General features: G+C 41.6%; 1 protein-coding gene across 2 annotated transcripts in view; it reads left to right on the top strand.

The window, feature by feature from the left end:
* The window catches only part of LOC133463267 (semaphorin-4G-like), a 37,092-nt gene extending 12,297 nt beyond the window's left edge, over positions 1-24,795 (top strand). The window contains exons 3-16 of one of the 2 annotated variants that reach the window (XR_009784340.1): positions 345-493; positions 10,802-10,864; positions 10,976-11,074; positions 11,186-11,279; positions 11,360-11,473; positions 11,622-11,776; positions 12,529-12,704; positions 14,859-15,003; positions 16,438-16,660; positions 18,784-18,899; positions 19,096-19,250; positions 19,590-19,648; positions 20,127-22,891; positions 23,928-24,795. Coding sequence is in view for 1 of the 2 variants with exons in the window: in XM_061744709.1 (XP_061600693.1) it covers positions 345-493; positions 10,802-10,864; positions 10,976-11,074; positions 11,186-11,279; positions 11,360-11,473; positions 11,622-11,776; positions 12,529-12,704; positions 14,859-15,003; positions 16,438-16,660; positions 18,784-18,899; positions 19,096-19,250; positions 19,590-19,648; positions 20,127-21,118 (2,540 nt within the window). In the remaining variant the exon portion in view is untranslated. Of the gene's footprint in view, positions 1-344; positions 494-10,801; positions 10,865-10,975; positions 11,075-11,185; positions 11,280-11,359; positions 11,474-11,621; positions 11,777-12,528; positions 12,705-14,858; positions 15,004-16,437; positions 16,661-18,783; positions 18,900-19,095; positions 19,251-19,589; positions 19,649-20,126 lie in introns of both variants that reach the window. The other variant, XM_061744709.1, reaches the window with a different exon arrangement.
* The last annotated feature ends 2,259 nt before the right edge of the window (positions 24,796-27,054 follow it).

Raw genomic sequence — 27,054 nt, 5'->3', positions numbered from 1 at the left:
TCATCACTGTGAAGGAATATATCGAGTGGGGAAAAGAAAGAAGAAGAAGAACGAATCAGCCCTGTCAATCACCGGTTTTCAGTCTTACTGATTTTGAGTGTGTTATCTCTAAATTTTCACAACCATTCCTTTGAATCGTAAATTATTGTGGATTTCATACTGCTGAGTCAGACTCTTAAGAGCAGGTGTGGCATGTAGATGTATCTATAGTGTACCTAATAAAGTGTAATAATAAACTGTATTTCCTTTAAGGACGTTAGGAGCTGTTGTGCAAACAATTACAGCAGAAGCAGTTTCAGGGTTTACAAAGGTTCACATACGTTAATGTCCTCGTCTTTCCTCAGGTCTCCATGGCTGCAGGCGTTTTCAGTCCTCTGCAGTCAACTACAGCACGTTGTTGCTGGAGACGGAGCGTGAGCGTCTCTACGTCGGGGCCCGGGGCGCCGCATTCGCTCTCAATGCCTCTGACATCTCAGCCAGCCCTGCTCTCGCTGTGAGTTCCTTTGTTTCTTTGTTGCGTTCTTCAACTGCCAAGTATCTTTAACGCTGCCATGGCTCCATTTACATGCCGCAGCACAAGAACCTTTGAAGGTTACCACATTGTATTTTGGTAAAAGAGAAAAAGCATTTATCCTCATCATGCTTGTGTTTTTGTTTGTATATCTGTAGTCGCTTTGTTTCAACATAATACACAACACAACACATTGCATGAACTGCTGCATGAACTGCTGCATAGATTAATGCGTGATGAGGTTAATAAATGAAGAAGTAGGTGCATATGTGCATAAGGATAGTTATTTGCTTGGATATGGCATCCTTGGTTAACAAAGGAGAGATCATGGCCATCTGCATTTGTATTTCTGTGTGGGAAGTTTCAGAGGGGCCTTTTCCTGCTCCCTGTTAGAAATAAAGGTGCTGTTTCAAACATAACCCAAGGACTCGTGTTCACGTTGATATTCCTTGCGTTGCCTCCAGTACATGTAGTTGTCAACTCACAAGCTAGAGCTGGAATCACATATTTTATGACTTTATAACTTGTTTATACAGTAATTTCATCCCCTTTGAAATCTCATGCTGAGGAAACCACGTAGGCTTTTAAATCTAATTTGAATACAAGGTAAAATAAAAGTGAGGGTTTAGCAATGCCTAAACGACTACAGAGCAGTTGCACTTACTCCAATCATGCAAAACGTTTTGAGAGAGTGTCGCTGGCCCACATCCAGAGCAACATCCCAGACACTCTGGATTCTCTGGACCCCATCTGGAAAACAAAGACTCCTGTATCAGGGTACTCTTTGTTGATTACAGCTCTGCCTTCATCATTCCCCACAAACTCACCCGCAAACTGACCACACTCGGCCTGCACCGCATCCTCTGTGACTGGTGACTGGCACCTGGACTTTAACTGGTAGACTTCAGTTTGTCAGGATGGGTAACAATGGAGGGGACTGGAGGGGACAAAGCGGCTTACAGAAGAGAGGTGGCCAGCCTGGCGTCACGGTGCGGGGACAACAACCTTATCCTCAATACTGATAAGACGAAGGAGATGATAGTGGACACGAGGAGGAAGAGGAGGCCTCACCAGCCACTATCTATCCGGGAGCTTGAAGTGGAGAGGGTGAGCAGCTTTAAGTACCTGGGGCTGCACATCAGGGAGGCCCTGGCCTGGACACTGAACACTACACAGCTGTACTTCCTAAGGAGGTGGAGGAAGTTTGGCATGTCGACCAAGATCCTCAGCAGCTTCTACAGCTGCATTGTGGAGAGCACACTCTGCATCACTGCTTGGTACGGCAGCACTGCCGCTAAGGCAGGCAGTGGTAAGGACTGCGGAGAAGATCATCAGGGCTGCACTGCCCTCTCTGCAGAGCATATACCACACAGAGTCCATATGAGACCTGGCTCCATCCTCAAAGACCCCACACACCCCCGACACAGACTATTCACACTCCTGCCCTCGGGAGGAAGGTTCAGAAGTGTGAAATCTAGAACCTCCCGACTCAATAACTCTTTCTTCCCCGCTGACATCAGACTCCTCAACTCAGACGACCTCGACTTTAATCCTGCACATGAGGTCACTGGCACATTAAGCTCATTTTGCACACTGAGCTCCTTTGCACATCCATCTATATTCTCTTTAACTAACTAGGCAATTGTATGTGGACAGCAGAAATGCAACTTCTACTGTGCATATGACAATAAACACTTTGAATCTTGAATCTTAGAAATGTGATATTTAGAGACAATCTTGTGAAAGTAAAGAATATTTTTTTGATAACTTTATCCCATCAAGTACCGAAAGTTAATAATTACGGTTCCTTACCAGACATGATTTGCAGCAATGCAATGATTTTTTCTGCTACTCACACACACATCAAAAAAACACACACACTCCAAAAGTTGGACCTTAATATAAACCATAATTTTGTATTTTTTCATATCAAAAGAAAATGAAACCCTTAATTGTGCTGTTAATTCTCTACAACAATTCCTGACAACCTGATGTTGAGGTTTAATGCTGTTAATACTGTATTAATCCATTCATAAATGACCGTTTAACTAAAGGAAATGCTGTATTCGCTCACACGTACATACATTTCTTCTTGCACTAAAAAAAGAAAAACCCACAATGCCCACTAAAATTACTTAGTGATTACCTGAAAACTAACTAATGAAAATCAGACATTGCTTTAAAACAGTGGCTCAAAATAATAATAATAATAATAATAGTAATTAAAGCTGCAAGCAGCAATGAACGGGCCCTCGCACTCACGTCAACCGCCCCCCATAAGCATATCAGAAATGACACCACCCACGACTTCCTATGTCAAACCCTTCAAAAGTTATAGCAGAAAAAAGGGACGACCAGTCAGAAGAAGGGGCGGGGCTAATTCAGGGCAAAGAAGATCAAGGACTCATTACAGAGTCCCATGACACCACCCACGACTCTCTATGTCAAAACATTCAAAAGTTAAAGCAGAAAATAGGGACAACCAATCAGAAAAAGGGACTGGGCTAATTGTCACCAATTATGGTCAAGGACTCAATGCCGAGTCCCATGACACCACCCACGACTCTCTATGTCAAACCTTTCAAAAGTTATGGCAGAAAAAAGTATTCTTGGGGGCGCTGTTGAGCCGTGAGGACACGCCCATTAATGCAAACCATGAAAAAAAAAATCAGATCACTCAAATGAACGACGATCATACAGTACAGCTGTATCTCATGGTCCAGAATGTATGATATTATATTAATCTATTATACCATATTATATTACATGTTGTTATTTCATATTAGCGTACCCAGTAATATAGCATATTGTATTATTGCATTGTATGTTGCTTCATTTCATATATTTTTGACTGTATTATATTGTAAAATTATATATCATAGCGATTGCATTATTATATAATTTCAATTTATAACACTAATATACAATTCCTCACACACACACTCCTTCCAAATGTTTCTTTTTTTTCTCCATTATGACAATTGTATGCTGTCATCCGTTATGTTTTTTGTTTTTAAGCTTGTTATGTCTGTTATTCAAATATATTAATACATTCATTAATATGCTATACTGTATTTTGTATTGTGTATATTGTGTGTGTGTGTGTGTGTGTGTGTGTGTGTGTGTGTGTGTATATATATATATATATATATATATATATATATATACATATATATATATATATATATATATATATATATATATATATATATATATATATATATGTGTGTGTGTGTGTGTGTGTGTGTGTGTGTGTATACCTGAAGTGTGACTACCTGCAGAACGTATTTTAGCATGAAAGCTTGCATATTTAACGTACATCAAGCATCCTGTATCATAGCTACATGTCTGCCGTTTGTAACAAAGCAAACCGCGTGAAAATCGGTTGAAAATCAAGTGAGTTATAGTTATTTTACTTATGCAGACACCTCCTTCCACAATAGAAGTGAACGCTCTAGAGTTAAAGCGATACCGATCCAAGATGGCGGCCACGCCCGACGTTCTCAGGCAGTCAATGCGGCGCCTCGACCAAGATGGCGGCCGCGCTGAACATCAGCCCCTCCCCCCGCGGGAGCTGCGCGCGCAAACTCCACTCAAATTCAAAAGTTATGGCAGAAAATCGGGACAACCAATCAGAAGAAGGGGAAAGAGAAAAGTAATGTGCGTCGTCACAGGACAGAGACAAACATTTTGATGTAAAAAAAACACAAAAATTGCTGACAAAAATTTTGGCATATCAAGCCAGGCTTGAACTCTAGACCTCTGGCAGCAAAGACCGCAATAATCTGGCTGAGCTAAGTCTCAGCTATTCCTTTCATTTGACCTACTGGCTTAGGACAGACCAACATAGCGATAAAATGTCTGGAACTTTTTTTTCCTAATTTTTTAAATATTTGTAAGTTATAAATATTAGTAAAACCCTACTATTTAAATTATTACTTTTTCTGTAACCATTCTGCCAAGGTTGTAACCGGGCTGAGCCGGGAATATTTCTGAAGTCACCACATTACAGGCAGCTGATTGGTCGGGGGGCGGGGCCGTCATCACCCTACTCGCCACTGATTGGTCGGGGGGCGGGGCCGTCATCACCCTACTCGCCACTGATTGGTCGGGGGGCGGGGCCGGCAGACGTTTGAATCAGGAAGCGGGAGTCAGCGCGAGAGCGACTGGCGGCTCGCGGCAATTTTATTATAAAAAAAGGACAACCAATCAGAAGAAGGGGCGGGGCTAATTCAGGCCAATGAAGTTCAAGGACTCCATAAAGAATCTGATGACACCACCCACGACTCTCTATGTCAAACCATTCATAAGTTATAGCAGAAAATCGGGACAACCAATCAGAAGAAGGGGCGGGGCTAATTAAGGCCAACGAAGCTTAAGGACTCATTACAGAGTCCCATGACACCAGCCACGACTCTCTATGTGAAACCATTCAAAAGTTATGGCAGAGAAAAGTATTCTAGGGGGCGCTGTTGAGCCGTTAGGCCACGCCCATTAATGCAAACCATGAAATATCACATTTATCGCCAGGCCTGGCTTGCATGCAAATTTTGGTGACTTTTGGAGAACTATCAAATATGGACCAATCAGATGAAGGGTGGGTGCGCTTTTTCGCGTCTAGCGTCGCCACGGTAACACTTTTGAAAGAGAAAAGTAATGCGTGGTGTCGCACGATGGAGACGCACATTTTGGTGTATAACACACCTGGGTGCACGTTACGGTTCGGGCTGAATTAACTGCCGAAGGAATGGCATAAATTGTGCCAAAATTACACAATTAATTCAAAATGGCTGACTTCCTGTTTTGTTTCGGCCATGGCTCCAAGAGACTTTTCTTTAAGTTGCGACATGATACAGGTGTGTACCGATTTTCGTGCATGTACGTCAAACCGTATTGTGGGGCTTGAGGCACAAAGTTTTCCGGGGGGCGCTGTTGAGCCATTTTGCCACGCCCATTAATGCAAACCATGAAATATCAAATTTATCGCCAGGCCTGGCTTGCATGCCAAATTTGGTGCCTTTTGGGGAACTATCAAATATGGACCAATCAGATGAAGGGGGGGTGCGCTTGTTGGCGTCTAGCATCGCCACGGTAACACTTTCGAAAGAGAAAAGTAATGCGTGTAGTCGCAGGATGGAGACGCACATTTTGATGTATAACACATCTGGGTTCACGATACGGTTCGGGCTGAATTAACTCTCGAAGGAATGGCATATATTGCTCCAAAATTACGCAATTAATTCAGAATGTTCAAAATGGCCGACTTCCTGTTCGGTTTCGGCCATGGCGCCAAGAGACTTTTCTTTTAGTTGCGACATGATACAGGTGTGTACCGATTTTCGTTCATGTACGTCAAACCGTATTATGGGGCTTGAGGCACAAAGTTTTTTCTGTTGAACCAATCAGATGAAGGGTGGGCGCGCATTTTGGCGTCTAGCGCCGCCACGGTAACGCTTTTGAAAGAGAAAAGTAATGCGTGTTGTCGCAGGATGGAGACGCACATTTTGATGTATAACACACCTGGGTGCACGTTACGGTTCGGGCTGAATTAACTTTCGAAGGAATGGCATAAATTTCGCCAAAATGACACGACTAATTCAAAATGGCCGACATCCTGTTCGGTTTCGGGCATGACCCCAAGAGACTTTTGTTTAAGTTGTCCCATGATACAGGTGTGTACTGATTTTCGTGCATGTACGTCAAATCGTATCGTGGGGCTTGAGGCACAAAGTTTTCAAGGGGGCGCTGTTGAGCCATTTTGCCACGCCCATTAATGCAAACCTTTAAATATCAAATTTTTCGCCAGGCCTGACTAGGGTGCAAAATTTGGTGACTTTTTGGGCATGTTAAGGGGGGCAAAAAGGCCATCACTTTGTCAGAAGAAAAATAATAATAATAATTAAAGCTGCAAGCAGCAATGAACGGGCCCTCGCACTCACGTCAACCGCCCCCCATAAGCATATCAGAAATGACACCACCCACGACTTCCTATGTCAAACCCTTCAAAAGTTATAGCAGAAAAAAGGGACGACCAGTCAGAAGAAGGGGCGGGGCTAATTCAGGGCAAAGAAGATCAAGGACTCATTACAGAGTCCCATGACACCACCCACGACTCTCTATGTCAAAACATTCAAAAGTTATAGCAGAAAATAGGGACAACCAATCAGAAAAAGGGACTGGGCTAATTGTCACCAATTATGGTCAAGGACTCAATGCCGAGTCCCATGACACCACCCACGACTCTCTATGTCAAACCTTTCAAAAGTTATGGCAGAAAAAAGTATTCTAAGGGGCGCTGTTGAGCCGTGAGGACACGACCATTAATGCAAACCATGAAAAAAAAAATCAGATCACTCAAATGAACGACGATCATGCAGTACAGCTGTATCTCATGGTCCAGAATGTATGATATTATATTAATCTATTATACCATATTATAATACATGTTGTTATTTCATATTAGCATACCCAGTAATATAGCATATTGTATTATTGCATTGTATGTTGCTTCATTTCATATATTTTTGACTGTATTATATTGTAAAATTATATATCATAGCGATTGCATTATTATATAATTTCAATTTATAACACTAATATACAATTCCTCACACACACACTCCTTCCAAATGTTTCTTTTTTTTCTCCATTATGACAATTGTATGCTGTCATCCGTTATGTTTTTTGTTTTTAAGCTTGTTATGTCTGTTATTCAAATATATTTATACATTCATTAATATGCTATACTGTACTTTGTATTGTGTATATTGTGTGTGTGTGTGTGTGTGTGTGTGTGTCTGTGTGTGTGTGTGTGTGTATATATATATATATATATATATATATATATATATATATATATATATATATATATATATATATATATATATATATATATGTGTGTGTGTGTGTGTGTGTGTGTATACCTGAAGTGTGACTACCTGCAGAACGTATTTTAGCATGAAAGCTTGCATATTTAACGTACATCAAGCATCCTGTATCATAGCTACATGTCTGCCGTTTGTAACAAAGCAAACCGCGTGAAAATCGGTTGAAAATCAAGTGAGTTATAGTTATTTTACTTATGCAGACACCTCCTTCCACAATAGAAGTGAACGCTCTAGAGTTAAAGCGATACCGATCCAAGATGGCGGCCACGCCCGACGTTCTCAGGCAGTCAATGCGGCGCCTCGACCAAGATGGCGGCCGCGCTGAACATCAGCCCCTCCCCCCGCGGGAGCTGCGCGCGCCAACTCCACTCAAATTCAAAAGTTATGGCAGAAAATCGGGACAACCAATCAGAAGAAGGGGAAAGAGAAAAGTAATGTGCGTCGTCACAGGACAGAGACGAACATTTTGATGTAAAAAAAACACAAAAATTGCTGACAAAAATTTTGGCATATCAAGCCAGGCTTGAACTCTCGACCTCTGGCAGCAAAGACCGCAATAATCTGACTGAGCTAAGTCTCAGCTATTCCTTTTATTTGACCTACTGGCTTAGGGCAGACCAACATAGCGATAAAATGTCTGGAACTTTTTTTTCCTAATTTTTTTAAATATTTGTAAGTTATAAATATTAGTAAAACCCTACTATTTAAATTATTACTTTTTCTGTAACCATTCTGCCAAGGTTGTAACCGGGCTGAGCCGGGAATATTTCTGAAGTCACCACATTACAGGGAGCTGATTGGTCGGGGGGCGGGGCCGTCATCACCCTACTCGCCACTGATTGGTCGGGGGGCGGGGCCGTCATCACCCTACTCGCCACTGATTGGTCGGGGGGCGGGGCCGCCATCACCCTACTCGCCACTGATTGGTCAGGGGGCGGGGCCGGCAGACGTTTGAATCAGGAAGCGGGAGTCAGCGCGAGAGCGACTGGCGGCTCGCGGCAATTTTATTATAAAAAAAGGACAACCAATCAGAAGAAGGGGCGGGGCTAATTCAGGCCAATGAAGGTCAAGGACTCCATAAAGAATCTGATGACACCACCCACGACTCTCTATGTCAAACCATTCAAAAGTTATAGCAGAAAATCGGGACAACCAATCAGAAGAAGGGGCGGGGCTAATTAAGGCCAACGAAGCTTAAGGACTCATTACAGAGTCCCATGACACCACCCACGACTCTCTATGTGAAACCATTCAAAAGTTATGGCAGAGAAAAGTATTCTAGGGGGCGCTGTTGAGCCGTTAGGCCACGCCCATTAATACAAACCATGAAATATCACATTTATCGCCAGGCCTGGCTTGCATGCAAATTTTGGTGACTTTTGGAGAACTATCAAATATGGACCAATCAGATGAAGGGTGGGTGCGCTTTTTTGCGTCTAGCGTCGCCACGGTAACACTTTTGAAAGAGAAAAGTAATGCGTGGTGTCGCACGATGGAGACGCACATTTTGGTGTATAGCACACCTGGGTGCACGTTACGGTTTGGGCTGAATTAACTGCCGAAGGAATGGCATAAATTTCGCCAAAATGACACAATTTATTCAAAATGGCCGACATCCTGTTCGGTTTCGGCCATGGCTCCAAGAGACTTTTCTTTAAGTTGTGCCATGATACAGGTGTGTACCGATTTTCGTGCATGTACGTCAAACCGTATTGTGGGGCTTGAGGCACAAAATTTTCCGGGGGGCGCTGTTGAGCCATTTTGCCACGCCCATTAATGCAAACCATGAAATATCAAATTTATCGCCAGGCATGGCTTGCATGCCAAATTTGGTGCCTTTTGGGGAACTATCAAATATTGACCAATCAGATGAAGGGGGGGTGCGCTTGTTGGCGTCTAGCGTCGCCACGGTAACACTTTCGAAAGAGAAAAGTAATGCGTGTAGTCGCAGGATGGAGACACATATTTTGATGTATAACACATCTGGGTTCACGATACGGTTCGGGCTGAATTAACTCTCGAAGGAATGGCATATATTGCTCCAAAATTACGCAATTAATTCAGAATGTTCAAAATGGCCGACTTCCTGTTCGGTTTCGGCCATGGCGCCAAGAGACTTTTCTTTTAGTTGCAACATGATACAGGTGTGTACCGATTTTCGTTCATGTACGTCAAACCGTATTATGGGGCTTGAGGCACAAAGTTTTTTCTGTCGAACCAATCAGATGAAGGGTGGGCGCGCTTTTTGGCGTCTAGCGCCGCCACGGTAACGCTTTTGAAAGAGAAAAGTAATGCGTGTTGTCGCAGGATGGAGACGCACATTTTAATGTATAACACACTTGGGTGCACGTTACGGTTCGGGCTGAATTAACTTTCGAAGGAATGGCATAAATTTCGCCAAAATGACACGACTAATTCAAAATGGCCGACATCCTGTTCGCTTTCGGGCATGACCCCAAGAGACTTTTGTTTAAGTTGTCCCATGATACAGGTGTGTACCGATTTTCGTGCATGTACGTCAAACCGTATCGTGGGGCTTGAGGCACAAAGTTTTCAAGGGGGCGCTGTTGAGCCATTTTGCCACGCCCATTAATGCAAACCTTTAAATATCAAATTTTTCGCCAGGCCTGACTAGGGTGCAAAATTTGGTGACTTTTTGGGCATGTTAAGGGGGGCAAAAAGGCCTTCACTTTGTCAGGAAAATAATAATAATAATAATAATAAAAATTCCTGCAAATACAATAGGGCCTTCGCTCTGAAGGTGCTCGGGCCCTAATAATAAAAATTCCTGCAAATACAATAGGGCCTTCGCACTGAAGGTGCTCGGGCCCTAATAATACAAAAATAACTAATGAAACTACCCTGAACAAAAAAAAGGGACCCTCCACTTAATCTTTTGTTGCAAAACCTTTTGAGTCAATCATTACAATCAAAATATATCTGTGCAATTGCCACTTTTTAGTCTTTAAATATGCATATATTTGTATATGCATTCAGTTTCATTTAAAAAAGTGTTTTTAATTATTCTGCTGGATAGCCTGTCCAAAGCATTGTCTAATGTTCATTAGAGTCAATTCATTAGAGTCAATTTTGGTTAGTTTTAAATTGTTTAGGTGACTGTTGCTGTTACCAATCAAATTTCCCACATATGTATGTTACATCAGGTCTCAATTGACCTCTTTCTTGACTTTAATGTCAGTTGAGTTTTTGTTTTGTTAAATAGGAGTTACATACGCCTCCTTCTGATCTTTATCAACACAGTAAATTGAGATGCAAGCAAGTTCCTAAGGAATTCAATGTTAAAGCAAAGAGAGATATTACTTCTGCTGTAAAGTGGCAGTTGGCCAACGACTTTTATGCAACTCTGTTTGTTTCTTACTGTATGTTATTTGTTTTTTTATAGATTGAGTGGGAGGCTTCCCCCGAGCAGAAGCGCCAGTGCCTGCTCAAGGGGAAAGACAATAAGGTAGGCATTTACTTGCACCCTCAGTCATTGCTTTTCAAATGTTGTGTTGTTTCAGTCCTTTCTATCGATACTCATGCACTAATTGTAATATATTTTCTCCTCCTCTTTCAGACAGAGTGCTTTAATCACATCCGTCTCCTCCAGAGGTTTAACTCGACTCATCTCTACATGTGTGGGACTCATGCCTTCAGACCCCTCTGTGCTTACATAGTATGACCATGCAAAACATTTCTTTCTATATCAGGGAAATGTCATATGCTGGTGTTGGTATTTTTTTAAGATGAGATGATGGGCTTTTAACTCAGCTTCTTCTGTGTACAGGATGAGGAGAGGTTTGTTATTTCATCTCAGCCTGAGGAAGGCAGAGACAAATGTCCGTATGGGCCAACAACAGGTTACACTGGTCTGCTTGTAGGTAAGCCACTGAGAACAGCTCAGTTACGTCAAGGATTCGTCGACATAACTGAATGATCACGTGTGTTATTTTACCTTCAGACCAGCAGCTGTACACGGCTTCCCAGTACGAGTTTAGAAGCTTTCCAGATATCCGTCGTAATTCTCCCTCTCCCACTCTGAAGACAGAAGATGCTCCCACACGCTGGTTGAACGGTGAGATAACAGTCATTTAACATGGTGGATATCAACATTGTACATTTTGGAGCATTAGACTTGATTGAGACATGGATGGAAAGAATGAAATTCTGTTTCCCCACCAACCAAACAGTAAGAGTTGTTTAATTTCTCTTCCATCTTGCAGAGGCAGAATTCGTAGGCTCAGCACTTGTGAAGGAGAGTTTAGACAGCAGCGCGGGCGATGATGACAAGATATACTTCTTCTTCACTGAGAGGAGCCACGAGCAGACTACGGCGTACAGCCGCAGCAGGGTGGCACGAGTGGCTCGGGTTTGTAAGGTGAGTGCCGATTAGGAGAGATGAAGCAGATATTTTACAGCTGGGAGTAAAGCCTACCATCTGATAAGTTAATTGATGATGGGGAAGGTGCTGGGGTAGATGGAGGGCCTGGATGGGGAATGCATTTGGAACAATACCCTGTTGTAATTAGAGAAGCAGACTGTTGTATCTGATGAACTGGTTGCAGAGACAATGTGGTTCAAAATGAGATGGGCGGGTGACTGCAGGCAAGACAGATGGGTAGCATCTTCGAGTTTCTCAAATGTGAAAGTGTTGCATTCCCAGCTGCCCTGGAAGAAGATACGAAGGCTGCTCTGCAGTTTTATAACCTTGTTTTCTCTTCTGGTGCCTTAAAATGAAGTCAGCCCAGAAGCTCACTCCTTGAAAACGTGGAAATATATTCACTTTTTCATCTTGCAAGAGCTGCCTTGTTGCCACTGGCTGCAGTGATTTAAAAGTTAAAATCAAAAGTAAGATTACATAAACTGGTGGATTACTGAAAGAACTGCAGCTTTCAGTCGAACCTTTTGTTCTTGTGACTTGAGTGTTGAGATATGTCTGCATTAGTTGTGTGTGAGGTCAGACACCATCATAACAAACCTGCAGATGAGAGTGGCTAATCTGACCTATAGGAAGCCATCATCTTGTTTTTCCTTCACCAAAATATTGTTTGACCTTAGTGAGGTTCACATCTTTTTGTGTATCAACTTGAGCCAATAGTTTCTTTTTGTATTATACTTCATCTCCCTCAGGGAGACCGGGGAGGCCATTTAACTCTCCAAAAGCGGTGGACATCCTTCCTCAAGTCTAGGTTGACTTGTTCCCTGCCTGAATATGACTTTCACTTCAACGTGCTGCGCAGCGTGTTCGTAGTGCATGGCCCCGCCCCTCAGGACACCATCTTCTACGGCGTCTTCGGTCTGGAATGGTGAGTGGAAGTGTATGTCCTGTCCAGAGGTGTCAAGTAACAAAGTACAAATACTTCGTTACCTTACTTAAGTAGAAATTTTGGTTATCTATACTTCACTGGAGTAATTATTTTTCAGACGACTTTTTACTTTTACTCCTTACATTTTCACGCAATTATCTGTACCTTTTACTCCTTACATTTTAAAAACAAAAGCCTTGTTACTCTATTTCATTTCGGCCTTTAAAAAAAAAAACTATCCAGTTAAACTGCTCCATCCGGATAGAGTGAATTTGGTTGTGGTTGTTTCAGATGTTCTTGTCCAGTTTTGTTCTTACATCCGTTCCCTCAGATTCCTGCAACTAAACTTGGATGTACATTCCAATAAAGGTTAGGATAAATGATAACATGCCTCTGAAGTTTGACTTTTTGCACCATTACAATACTTATAGGCAACTAGTCATCATATCTTCTGCTCTCTGAAACACATGTTAATGCTCAATAGTACACATATATGGTTGTTTAATATATTTGCATTATACTAAGATGCATTCATTTTCAATGGCTTTTGTCCTTAATGGCTTTTTCCCCCCTTACATTACTTTTACTTTTATACTTTATTTAGTTTTAAAACCAGTACTTTTATACTTTTACTTGAGTAAAAAACTTGAGTTGATACTTCAACTTCTACAGGAGTATTTTTAAACTCTAGTATCTATACTTCTACCTGAGTAATGAATGTGAATACTTGTGACACCTCTGGTCCTGTCACGGTCTTGGGGGGACTGTGGCTCTGAGCTCGCAAATTTGGATGAGCGAGACGAAGATAAAAGGTATCAATCGATACATCGAGACTGTCGAAAAGGGTCGGACCAGTTGAAAGGGAAGAGAGAGAAAAAAGGCCAAAGAACTTCTTTGTTCAAAGATTTGATCAGAAGAAGAAGGCTGGATAAGTTATCTAAAAGTTTGAAGAGTTTGTTCATGTAAAAGGTTCTGAAGGATTTACTCAACGATGTGGTAAAAAAGGGGGTTTAACAGCACAGCACACAGTCATTTAGCAGTTGTCTGTTCAGAAATAAAAGAAGTTGCTGTTTCTGTTGGCAAAGTTTTAGGGTTTTTGACAAATATTGTCATGAGTGAGTGAGCAACTGTGGTTACCCTGCTCAGGTTTACTGTCGCTCCTGCTTTATTCACTTTGAATAATTAAAGCTACAGTTGGAAGAAAGCTTTAAAGGCAGAAAATAAAATAATTTCATACAATGTAGGCAATCGTCCCGGTGGGAGAATCTCAGCTTTTCCTGCTAAGTTTCTGGCTGTTGAATGAAGTTTTCTACCATTGAAAGGGACGTGAAAGCATCTGCATTTACTATAGATCAGCTTCCTCTCGGAAAGATCTGAGGCTACATTTTCATAAGCTAAACAATTAAGAAGAGGTGAAGAGGTCATGGATCCTCTCAGAACATCGTGCAGAGAAGTTTCTTTGGCATTTACTCTAATCGTGCCAACACATTTGCATACTCCAGTGTTCTTTTAAAAAAGGTGAAAAGTACTTCACACTTCATCTATTAAATGAATAACTGTGTTCAGCAAATACCAAGGACAAACATTTTATTTCATGCCTCTCATTAAATCCCCTCACTGTGTTGTCACATCAGTCCTTTTAATATAAAGCAGCAGCGGGAGGGAATGTTTACTGTGTTTAAGCATTAGCTCAGTTTAGGTCTAATGTAAAAAAAATACATTCGCCGGTACCAGTAAGATACTGCCCATACCAAAGAAAAATATTTAGCAGCAGTAAGCCATGATTATCCTCAGTTTCTTTTCATTTTTTTTTAGTGGGAATGCTGAATTTTCCTCTCCGCCTCCACTTCTTCTGCTTTGACCTCATCTTATGCTACACTTCACCAAAACCACTTTGTTCTCCCCTCCTTCCTTCCTCCACTTCTCGAACATGTATGACTTCTAATAATCCTTACAGGGTGTCTGTCAGTTTTCGTACCCTCCCCCCCTATTCTTCGGTTTTCCTCTCATTTGTCACCCTCCATCATTTCAACCAGGCGAGCCAATGCTCTACAGTTATTCTACTACTGTCTCCATGGTAACGCCTGGTTTACCCGTGTTATTGTTTCTAGCCTGTGCCCTGGTATTTCTCATCGTGTGATTGTACATCTAAAGGAAAAACGTGAAGGCATCTGCAGTGTGTCGCTTCTCTCTGCCTGAAGTCCAAGACGCTTTTCGAGGACCCTACATGGAAGACGAGGACTCCGGCTCCAAGTGGAGGGAATACACCGGGAAGATCCCTGACCCACGGCCTGGAACTGTAAGTGCACATATATACACCCTCAAGCGAACAGCGATGCCTCCTGAGTAGGGCTGGGCGATATATCAAGATTTTAATATATATATCGATATATTTTCAAACGCGATATGGTACGAGAAAATATCGTTTATATCGATTTAAATTTTTTTTTTTTTTTTTTTTTTACATTTTTTTTTTTTTATGATTTTGTTATAGCTTATTTTGTGACAAATTGACTTGAATGTTTTATTTGAGATTTGCACAAATGTTTTGTTATTTGCACAACTGTCAACCTCAGTGGAAAAGTCTGCCTGTTACTGTCTACATTGTATTAATTGCACAGTGTATTTTAATTTAATTGTTATGCAGGAAAGGGATATTTGTTTTATTTTATTCAAGAAGCATTTTTATTGTATATATGCAGGCAGTTTTTTTTATTTCATTTGTTTTATACATTTTGATATTGTGCAGACCTCTGTTAATAAAGGAACCTGTGTGACATTTGGCACGAGGCTTTGTATTAAAACTGACTGTTTTTTTAAGGGTTTGCCTCAGAAAAAAATGAAGCTAACAGAGATGCTATGCTATAATGCTTTGGGGGAAACCCCAATTATGGCACAGAAAAAATATCGAGATATATATCGAGTATCGCCATTCAGCTAGAAAATATCGAGATATGACTTTTGGTCCATATCGCCCAGCCCTACCCTCAAGCGAACAGCGATGCCTCCTGAGCCTTTCAAACATGTGTGGAAACTTTGACTTCAACCTGCTTAGAGCAAACTTAACAGATGAGAAAGTGCCAAAGAAAAGAGGAAAAGATGGAAGAAGAACAGAGAGGATGAGTGGCAGCTTCAAAGATGAGTCTCAAACACAGCAAAAAGCCATTTCCATGGCGATTAACTCCAGCTCCAAGCTCTGGTGACAATGTCTTAGAGGAGCAGCTCGGGCCACGGCATCGTTAGCAGGGTCAGACATTATCCACACAAGAGTAATTTCAACACTGTCAGACCTAATTTAACTTTGCTATTTAGCGAAAAGGAGAAATGGTCAAAGGTTTTAACTCGGGAGCGTGAAAGCCTCTTATACCCGTTGGCTGAGCTCATTTGAAAAGGACAAAGAGAAAAGCGAAGTCTCTCGCTTAGTCAGGTGCAGAGAGAAATGGGTTGCCCGCATGTCAGCACAAGCTGGATATTGAACTCTCACAGGCTCCCGGTATCGAGATGTTCTTCCTTCAGACGGTCTTCCACTGGTGCACATTTACTAGAATATTCCCAGAAGACCGTTTCACTAAGCCTCATGACATCCCTTCAGTGTTGGCTTCTATATAAAGAGATGTTTACTTCAAATAAGCTGAAAACATGGATTTCTCCTCCCTGGAGCCCGCGTTGTTTCTTGTTACTTTCCCACCATTCTTTCTCTCATCACTGTTTCTTCTTTCTTTTTTTACTGCAGTGTATAACTGATGCTCTGAGAGCCAGGGGCATAAACATCTCCACCTCCCTGCCCGATGACGTGTTGGATTTTGTCAGGCGGCATCCTCTCATGTCCCAGCAGGTCCAGCCTTTAGACAGACGCCCCGTTTTGTTCAGGAGGACCACAGACTACACACATATGGCAGCACATATGGTGCAGGGACTAGATGGACAAACATACCATGTATTATACATGGGCACAGGTGTGTATGAATTCATTTCAGACATTCAGCATGAAATGTGAAACACTTTGGGAAATACACTTTCTTGCTGTTAAATATCTGATAGATAAATAACTCACAAAGCTTAATTGAACATAAAGACTGGAAGTGGAGGTTTGTCTTTTTCCCCAAAACAAACTTCTCTTAATGTCCGGTCTATTACAAGAATTGCATTATAGGATATTGGCCTTAATGGAGAATGTACTCACCTCGGCTCATTTTAGTTTTTGTAATATAGTTGTTACCACATAGAGAGATTTAAAAAATCAAAATCAAAAACACATTGAAAGATACATGATCAATAATGACAATAAATCCCTTCAGTTATATTGTCTTGTTTAGTTCAAATTGATGTTGTTATGAGGGTTTTATGTGGTGATTTCAGAGCCAGCTGGTGAGAAGTGTCTCTTATGAAGGTTGTTTCACGGAGGCTGAGATGTCTGTAAAGTGGGAAAAACAGGCTCCACTGCGTCTTAAAATCAGAATGCATAATTTTTATACTTGTGCGAACTAAGCATCGCCTAACACCAAAGTCCCATGTGATGACTAACCAAAATATGCAGTTTGTACCCTTTATTTTTATGTTTTTCCTTGTACCTTTGGGGGAAAAAAGTGGCAACGACAATAAAGACTATCTTATCTTTCTTATCTTATAGGAGATATGCAAAAATAAAAGGGTTGTTGTTGTTGTAGAAGTCTTTATTTATGGTATTGTGAGGCTTGAACACAGCAGGCGGACTAAAGCGCAGACATCAGATTAAAGAGGTTTAATTACAGCTGTTGCTGGATGAAACTGTAGGGAGGAACTAACAGAACAGTGTTGGTCTCATAGTGACACGAACAAGACAACACTACACAATGGGGGTAGAGGGACACAGGGTATAAGTAGGGGGCACACAGGTGAGACCCATGAGCTTAACGAGGAGAGCACAGGTGCAGACCATAGACATATTTAAAGGCTAGATGACTCGTCCGCGCTGCTGCGACGTCGTCACACGGCGGCCATCTTGCCACAGGAGAGCTCGCTCACTTTAACATTGTGTTTAATGGTGCCTGTACTGCTTAAACAACCATAACTTACTCAATTCTCAACAGATTTGCAAACAGTTTGGTTTGTTATGAACGTCAGAGATGTATGCATACTTGTGAATAACTATGAACATTGAAAAACGTACTTTTATATGAAAATAACCAGAAACAGATAGCTATGACATGGTATTTATATTAAATCAATATTTCTATAGTATTCTTAGTAACATTTATATTTACATTATAACATATATACATATATATATTATTACCATATAATATATATATATATATATATATATATATATATATATATATATATATATATATATATATATATATATATACACAGATGTTATAATGTCATGATATAAATACATCATAATGTAATAATATATAAACATGTTATAATGTCATATAAATACATGTTATAATATAATATATAAATATATATATATATATATATATATATATATATATATATATATATATATACATATATATACATGTTATATGGTAATAATATATGTATATATGTTATAATGTAAATATAAATATTAAGAATACTATAGAAATATTGATTTAATATAAATATCATGTCATAGCTATCTGTTTCTGGTTATTTTCATATAAAAGTACGTTTTTCAATGTTTATAATTATTCACAAGTATGCAGTGTCATAACTACATCTCTGACGTTCATAAAAAACCAAACTGTTTGAAAATCCGTTGAGAATTGAGCAAGTTAAGGTTGTTTAAGCAGAACATGCACCATTAAACACAATGTTAAAGTGAGCGAGCTCTCCTGTGGCAAGATGGCCGCCGTGTGACGACGTCGCTCTGCATTGGCAGCAGCGCGGACGAGTCATCTAGCCTTTATATATGTCTATGGTGCAGACCATGATGACTGACTGGGGAATTCTGGGAACTGTAGTCTCGGCCGGTGATCAGTATAGTGGGGAAGCTGACCTGGGTAAAGGAGGAGGAGGAGGAGCTGGCATGACAGTTATACAGAAATGACTGTGTTAGTGTTTCGTGTTTAGTGTTTAAATCCTATTTTTTCTACTGGTCACCCAGATGAAGGCTGGTTACACAAAGCTGTAGAGGTCAAAGGTCAGCTGCACATCATTGAAGAGCTTCAACTGTTTGAGGAACCGCAGCCAATCAACAATCTTCTGATGTCCACGGAGCAGGTAGTCTGTCTTCCCTTTACACACACACACACACACACACACACACACACACACTCACACACACACACACACACACACACACACACACACACACACACACACACACACACACACACACACACACACACACACACAGATATTCAATATTTGAGATGAATCTCTATTCTACTGCACTGAAACAATCTCTCTCCCCCAGATGAGCTTGTATGTGAGCTCTCCATCGGCCGTGGTTCAGCTGCCGCTGTCTAATTGCCACAGATACACGTCTTGCTATGACTGTGTCTTTGCCAGGGACCCTCACTGTGCCTGGAGTGGTGCTGAGTGTGTGGAGGTGATGACGCAGGCAGACAGGTGGGTGCACAAGTGTGTGTGTGTGTATAGTTGGATCAGGTGATGCTGCAGGGGCCCTTTCATAAGTCTGATCTGAGTAACCTCAAGGATCACTGTGCCCTGTAACAGAAAAGTTGCACAATCACAATGCTGGCAGAAACTTGACACTGGTTGATAACAAACTGTGTGCCTGAACTGTACTGATTAATCTAGACAGATACGTTTAGTCAAGAGAAGCCATATATATGATTGCGTTTGGCAATCAGTGATGTGAATAGATCGCACCGGAGCTGCACAAAGGAGAAACGGAACAAAAAGATCTCTGCGACTGTTTATTCTATATTTTCTCTCTCTTCACAGATCCGCTTTAATCCAAGACATCCAGCATGGCAGCACAGGCTGTGAGCACACACAATACAGTAAGCGGGAATCTCATCAGTTTGCCGCTGCTTGAAAAAGGAAGAGAAGTTTAATTCATGGAAGGCAAATTAAAAATAGAGTATGCACGGCTCAAAAGATGCACAGTTGTCAACTGATGGCATGGAGGCCTCTTTGAAAGTTGATTATGCACAGTGTGTTGCTAAAATCCTCTCCTCCCTTTTTTAATCACATGTTCGCCATCTCTGGAGAAAAATCTGTTTGATATTCAAGGCAGGCAAATGCCTGCTCTCCACTTCTCAATTTCAATCTGATGAAATGTAGCATCTTCTGCCTCCTCGTTGCCTGTATACGATGGCTGGACTTGAAAGATTCTAATTGGACTTCATGCCTCAATAAGTTAACAGCTTTTCATAAATGGAGTTGAGTTTAAGCGATTAGCATATTAGATGAGTCAGAGGATAAGTTGAGTTTTCTTGTGCAGTTGTTTCCTAAAACATGGATTTGCTGGCGTTTCAGATGTGGTCCAGCGGAGCCGCTCCGTACGGGTGGGCGATGACGTGCTGCTTCAGTGTGAGCTCAGCTCCAACCTGGCCACCCCCCTCTGGACTCTGGACAGCGGCGAGGTCGAGGGCTACGACCTCAACTCCGGCTTCAGGACAGGCACAGACGGCCTGCTGATCATCGAAGCCCGCCAGGACCAGAGCGGTCTGTACGTCTGCCACGCCGTGGAAAACGACATCAGGGTTGCCATCGTAACCTACAATGTAACCATCAGCCTGGACCTGCCGCCTCCCCCACCTGTCGAGCCGACCAGCGGTCCGTTCCTGACCCTGTCGACACCATCGCCGCGTCTCTCGCTTGATGAGACCTTGCCACCTCCTCCGGCTCCTCTCCTCCCGCACTCAGAGCTGTTGTCTCCCAGAAACATGGAGGCCATGTACCTGTCCCTCATCACCATCCTCACTGGCATCTGTGTGGTCCTCACCGTGGTCCTCGTCTATGTGGGCTTCTGCTTGCGAGTGGGACGCAGAGGGAAGTATTCGTTGCGTGCCGCAGCTGCAGCGTACCCAGGCGCCAAGAGGAACAACAGGAACAGAAAGCAGCGCAGACACTCGTCCCACATGGAACTAAACACCATCTGTAATGGGAACGGCATATGTAACGGAGGTTCAAAGCTGCATAACGGCAGCATCCAAAATGGAGGGTTACTAGAGATTGTCCCAGGTGAAGGACATACCTCATCCTTTAAAGAGTCTCCTCCCCCGGCCCCGCCTCTCCCCCCCATCCCGGAGCATTCTTCACCGAGGTGCGACTTCACCAGCGGGCTGTCGGCCACACTGCCCAGCGTCCTGAGGAGGATGAACGGGAACAGCTACGTGCTGCTGAGGCAGAGTGAAACTGAAATCACATCGCCAAATGGCCACTCATTCTCAGAAGAGCTAAACAGGATCTTAGAGAAGAGGAAACACACTCAGCTGCTGCCCAGGCCAGACGAGAGCTCCGTGTAGAGACGTGAACCTCTCACGCAGAGGATGTGCTCTTATCTGGTGCCTGTCACGTGACTCATTGTTGTGGACTAAAGCAATGACAGAGCCTTATTGACAATTTCTTCTTTGGATTCTTTTTTAAAATAATTCCACGTTTCAACATTTTTTGGACTGTTGAGCTGTTTGGCAACCTCAATTCCCAAATTTCCCAGCACAAAATAAATGTAAAAATGAAAAATCCCAATGAAGGGTGTGAAAAAAGACAAAAAAGTGCAATCTACCTCACCTCAATACTACCCAGAGACTTCCGCAGTCGGGCTGCAGTCTGGACGGAGAATCTGGGCCAAGATCTCTGATCCGCAAAGTGGGATACACAAACTCTACTAAGGACTAAGGAATGGAGCCGCAAGGGGATCTAAGTACATGTAGAAAGATGGTTCAAACTAGAGGGCAGCTAGCCAAACTCTGTTTGCATGAACAAGTCCACAGATGGCCTATGCATTCTTAAAGCATTACATTCACTCAATATAAATATTGATAGAAATGGACAAAGTTGCCAAGAGAAAGTGTTTTTTCCTTGTAACAGACTCACAGATGACAAATAGAAATATTGAATCATGAAAGAGCAGTCAGATGTAACTGGATAGCCCTGTGTTGTGTGTTCTGGCTAAGTTGCTGTTGTAGCCGTCCCTGATGTCACGCAGCTGTTTCTCAAGTGAGCGTCTCGTCCCGTAGATGGACTTCACTTCCAGCATCTTGAACAGCGGCCAATAGGACAGTTGTCCTTTCCTCGCAGCGTAGTTCTCTGTGCTGCTGCTGCAGGTTCTAGCCGGAGTGTTTCAGCGACAACGATGGAGATCGACGTCACCAGCTGCTGTCCAAGATGGCAAAGGTTTGGGCGACAGACACAGCTGCGGCGCAGCAGCTGGCGGATTCGGAGGATGCCAATCGCAGCAACTTGGGCAGCCTGCATACAAGAAAACACTACATAGGATGGGGCTGGCGGGTTAAAATATATAAAACAACCTGTAACTCGTGATGACACGTAACACTTTACTTTACGTAACACTCATCAGTAAGAAATGGTGAACTAATCATTTTATTATTAATGCTAATTAACCACATTTGGTTAATTTTATTATTAACAATGAACTTTATTGCCTTATTTTAAGGACAATATCATTTATATCATCTGTTTGTAGTGTCAAAAGTGGTAAGAAATGAAGTACTATGTTTGTTGTATGCAGGTAAAGCTACTTGCAAGCACATGAAAGTGTAAATCATGAGGGAGGTTCTCAATTTATGTTAAAGCCATATGTTGGCTAGATTTAAAATGCTAAAGCTCAGCTAAGTTTTACGAAAGGATAACTGGACATTTGTGAAAAATAGGACACACAGCATGTGTTAAATTTATATGATCTTAAAAGAATGTATGGGAATAAATGTTGTAACCTCTCATACATAATTCAAAGGAAGCATTAAATAGTGATTATTTCACCAAGTACTGATGGAGAGGATATGAGACAGTATTATTTGTTTTTAATGGGGTTTTAATACCCGTTTTAAAGTGCTTTGAGGAAATGAATGGACATTTTAGCCAGAATAAGTTTTTACCCATTTGTCAGTGTAAAACCTTATGGGCCACCTCGCTGTCTCCTGGATGCTGTTTGAGACGACGAATGAGAAGATAAACCTCTGACTGTGTCTCAGCTGAGCCTGAACCGACCTCTGAGAGACGACCTGCAGTCGACCAGGGCACAAAACGACTGACTCGCCGCACCACGAGCATCCCAGGTTAATAGTTCTTACATCTACGCACCACATCTCGTACACAAGCGCTTTGCCAAACGAGCACTCAGAAGCACGGATCGGTGCCTGCTGCAAACACTGACAACGCAACGTTTCTTGCAGTCTGCTGAACTTGAATCCACTTGTATGCAAGCAGCTTGTTGATGTGACAGCTGTTTATAATTAGCGTAAAAGGTTAAGTTCGGCGATTCCCCGATGAAAACATATGCCGCGTTTACATTCACACCAACATCTTGTCACTATAGACAAATAATAATTCACGAGCTGCTAAATGATAGAAAAGCTAAAACATAATGGAAAGAAATGTAACTTGTTGACTCACGGATCTACTCATGAATGAAAAGATTTATTTTACAGGGTCATTATCTCATTCAGCCTCATGAGTTTTATTTATTTACTCTTTAATTAGTCTGCTCTGGCTGCATCTTTTCCCGTCAGAGTACAGCATTAATTAAACACTTGTCTTATGACAAGACGGGCCTGAGATTCCCCCCAGACATTTACACAGAGTTCCACTCCCGTGCTTCCAATTATTTCTTTCTCACCCTTGAGCTTAGACTTTTTAAAATTATTATTTTATTGTACGTCACCACACGGCTTCCATATGCACTAAATATGCATACAACAATTAGAGTTTTCCATGTTGAGGCACATTGAATTACTCCTGTGATGTCTTCTGTGATTCATAAAACCCTTGAAGAGCCAGGCCTCCTGTTCAGGGGCACTGATCAAAAACATAAAAGGAGAAGGGTAAAACTCAACACTTCAAACATTAAGAGCTTTCATTAAAATGCTTTGACCTCCGTCCAGAACACGCAGGACAATGTAAACACAGTGATATGAGTTTTGTTTCATTTTAGAGTGCTTGTTTGGAGAACTGCTGGCTGTGTTTGGGCTCAGCTCAGTATGCATATTGGCAGGATCGCTGCCAAATCTAGCGCAGAGCTGAGAGTGCTTTCAAAACCTGCACTGGAGACACATTCCTGACACCTGGATCTTTTTCCCTCCCTTTCAATTGCAGTTTGAGCGTCTCATAATTTCCTTTCTGGGGGAGACCGTCTGCAAACCTGTGTCAGAGGGCAAGGCCGACTGGAGAAACAGTCTCCTAATGAGCAGTGGAACAACGTTCACCATCCTCAGTGGACAGCCAGGTCAGAGGGAAGGCTGGAAAAAGGGCTTCAGCATGAGAACGTTGACACCGTCAGCTGAAAATGGTTGGCTGCAGCGTCTCACCGAGCTACACTCACCCGTCACTTTATTAGCTACACCAGTGAGTGTTTGTTTGCACAGACTGAAGTTCTTTGTGATAAGAGATCATCCCTGCCTCTGTTTGATCAAAACTTCCAGTAGTCCAAACTTAAAATTACCCTTTTTTTTCCCCCACTTGCTGCATGAATTATGATCAAACCCAAGGACAGCTTATGTTAAGATTAAAGACAACTGCCAAGGGTAATGGTTAATTATGCTTTTGCAGGCCTATTTATTGCAAAACCAGATGGAGATGGTTAAAAAAAGAGGCATATTTATTTTGTAATTTTGTGCATTGTCAATGTTGTTGAAGTGTTGTTAAAGTGCCATTTGTGAGACACAGGTGTTTTTTTAATGTATTGCACAAAATGTGATAAATATAAGCACAGTAACCAAAAGCATGCAGAACAGAACTACAGAAATTAATATTTATAACTTACTAAAAATACTCAAAATCTTATGTAAGATTCACTTTATTCTTACTATCTTCGTTAGGGATTTTTTCTTTTTTTTCCACTATAAAGTCTAATTGATATATCTGTTTGCATGTTACACAGTTTGTGCACATAGAAAAATATTTTCCTAAACTAATGCAAAAAATAATAAAGGGTTCCTTTGCATTTCAGTTGAATTTCAATAAAAGTTTGTACTTGAACCTCTTCCTCTCCTCTTTTTTTCCTCATGTGTGCTCACAGATGAAATGTGATTTGCTGCTGTAAGAGCTTCGGGCCAGAGCCCAGGTAGATTATGTGTAAAAGGAAGCAATGCAAACTGTATCATCCTGTAAATACTAATGTCAACTACTCAGATGAAACGAGGAGCCTGCTTTGTAGCTGGTAGCAGACCCGAGCCCCTGCAGCATGGTACGGACCGGTGTGGAAAATTTAGCTGTGACGTTCCAAGACTGGTTCAGAGCCAGCAGGAAAGTGTTGTTGACAAACCCCCACAAACAGTCGCATGTCCCGCGTCCTGTTACCACATCAAGTGGAAAATGTGACATTGGTTGTAGCAACTCTTTTGTGAAATAACAGCAGGTTTTTCAGTTAAATTGTCAGAGTTGATGAGTGCCACCCACAGAGTTTTGCATCATCCGTATGACTTTTTCCTCATGTTCCTGCCTGAAGAAAAGTAACTCTGGCTTTTAGGCAAAAAATCCTGGTCGTTGTATCACATTCACCATGAAAAAAATACCCGAATAAAAGGTCTGTGTCATTCGCGCAGGGTGATGTCTGCCAGCGCCAGCTACCTGCGAGCGTACAGCTTGGCATATGATTAACAAGCCGTCGCAGTTGGCCAGTTATTGATGTAATGCTTCCCTTTGTTTCAAACCAACAGGAAGGGCTTGTTCTCTGTTTCAGTTGCAGGCTGGTATATTTTGGTTTTCATTCCACACTCTGAAAATTTACAAATGGCAGGTAAAAATGTGACGATCTAGATTTAGACCAACTTTTGATGCTGACTGAATAAACAAGATGAATAGAAAATGTGAGTATCTATTTCAGGATTAGTTATATCAGGAGCCTCAACCAAAGGCTTAGTCTTTCCAGGCAGTGACGGGCTGTGGAAAAACCTTCTTTTTTTTTAATGCAATATTGCAAAATACTTGGGTCATTCAGCAGCGCATGACTGTTGACTGTGAAAATATTCCAAAAGTCTGATGAAATTTTGTTGCTGCAAACCACTTCTCAGTGCACCTTTGAACCCTCTGCAGAAGAAACTGTCATGCACGTTGGTTTTGACCTCTAACATTTGACAGGCCAAAAGAAAGACGTGAGCTGATGACTCTTCTATTCGTCTTTTTAACATTATGACACTTGAAGACATTAAATATATGAGCATTTAAAAATAACAAGTGGAGTTGAGCTGTCCTGTGCTCTCCAAAAGTAATCTTTTAGAAGGAAAAAGATTTTAAAAAAAGGCTGTCAGAAAACATATTCTGAGATTAAAACATCAATTCTGCTCCTGATCTAAAATTACTTCCCAAAGGAAAATGGTGCACCCAAACTTGATATTTGACAATCATCATGTTTGGAGAAAGACAGATAAAAGGGTTCTCAGTGGCAGATGAGGATAAAAAATAGATTTTAGCTCCATACATCAAGGTAACCCTCAGAGCAGACGATGCAGGGTATTGTTCAAATCATCTGGAGTGGTTGATCATCTCCATTTTGTTTTTCTTCCCTTTTGATCATGCTGGCTCTCTTATCTCTGCTCCTCTTTGCCTTCTTTATTAGTTGCTCTAAAATCCCACTTAGACACAAGCAGCAGTGCTTTTGTGTTTGAGGAGATTCCTGGTCAGGAAACATGGAGAAACAAGGCAAGTTTTTACATGAGTCCTCATCACTGCTCAATAAACTCACTGTTTAGTACTGAGGCTAGAATTATACAAATATAAAAAGATAATACCTGATACCTGAGTTCAATGTTGGATGTGTTCTCTTTGATTTCTACAGACAGTATCCTTTTCAGACTCTTATTTTGTGTTAAAGCCATCAACTGTACCCAGATATTCCCCAACTTTTGTTCATGTGATTCTGGAAATAATGAACAGATGGTGATACTGTCTATTGAACGAGTATTGATAGTCGGGAAGGATTACGAGGATTTGTAGCTCACGAAAAGCAAAGTACTGCTGATCCCGTTGCATACAAACAACACACACTGTCTTCTTTATAAGTCTTTCACTCTGGTCGCACATCCCCCAAAACAAGAGAAAAACAAAAACGGACTCTGATTTAATGAAAACACTGCTAGCACTCAGATTGCGCTGTTAAATCCTTGTCCAGCTAATGTACAACTAACAATAATCCACATAATTAGTCTCACAATGATGTTGGTTGTCACCATTGTAGAAAACCCGTCTAACTGAAGTGACAAAAGGAAATGTCACACTGCACTCT

Source organism: Cololabis saira, chromosome 17 (assembly GCF_033807715.1).
Source record: "Cololabis saira isolate AMF1-May2022 chromosome 17, fColSai1.1, whole genome shotgun sequence".
NCBI lineage: Eukaryota > Metazoa > Chordata > Actinopteri > Beloniformes > Belonidae > Cololabis > Cololabis saira.
Note: the sequence above shows the minus strand (reverse complement) of the source record. Positions and strands in the feature narration are given on the sequence as shown.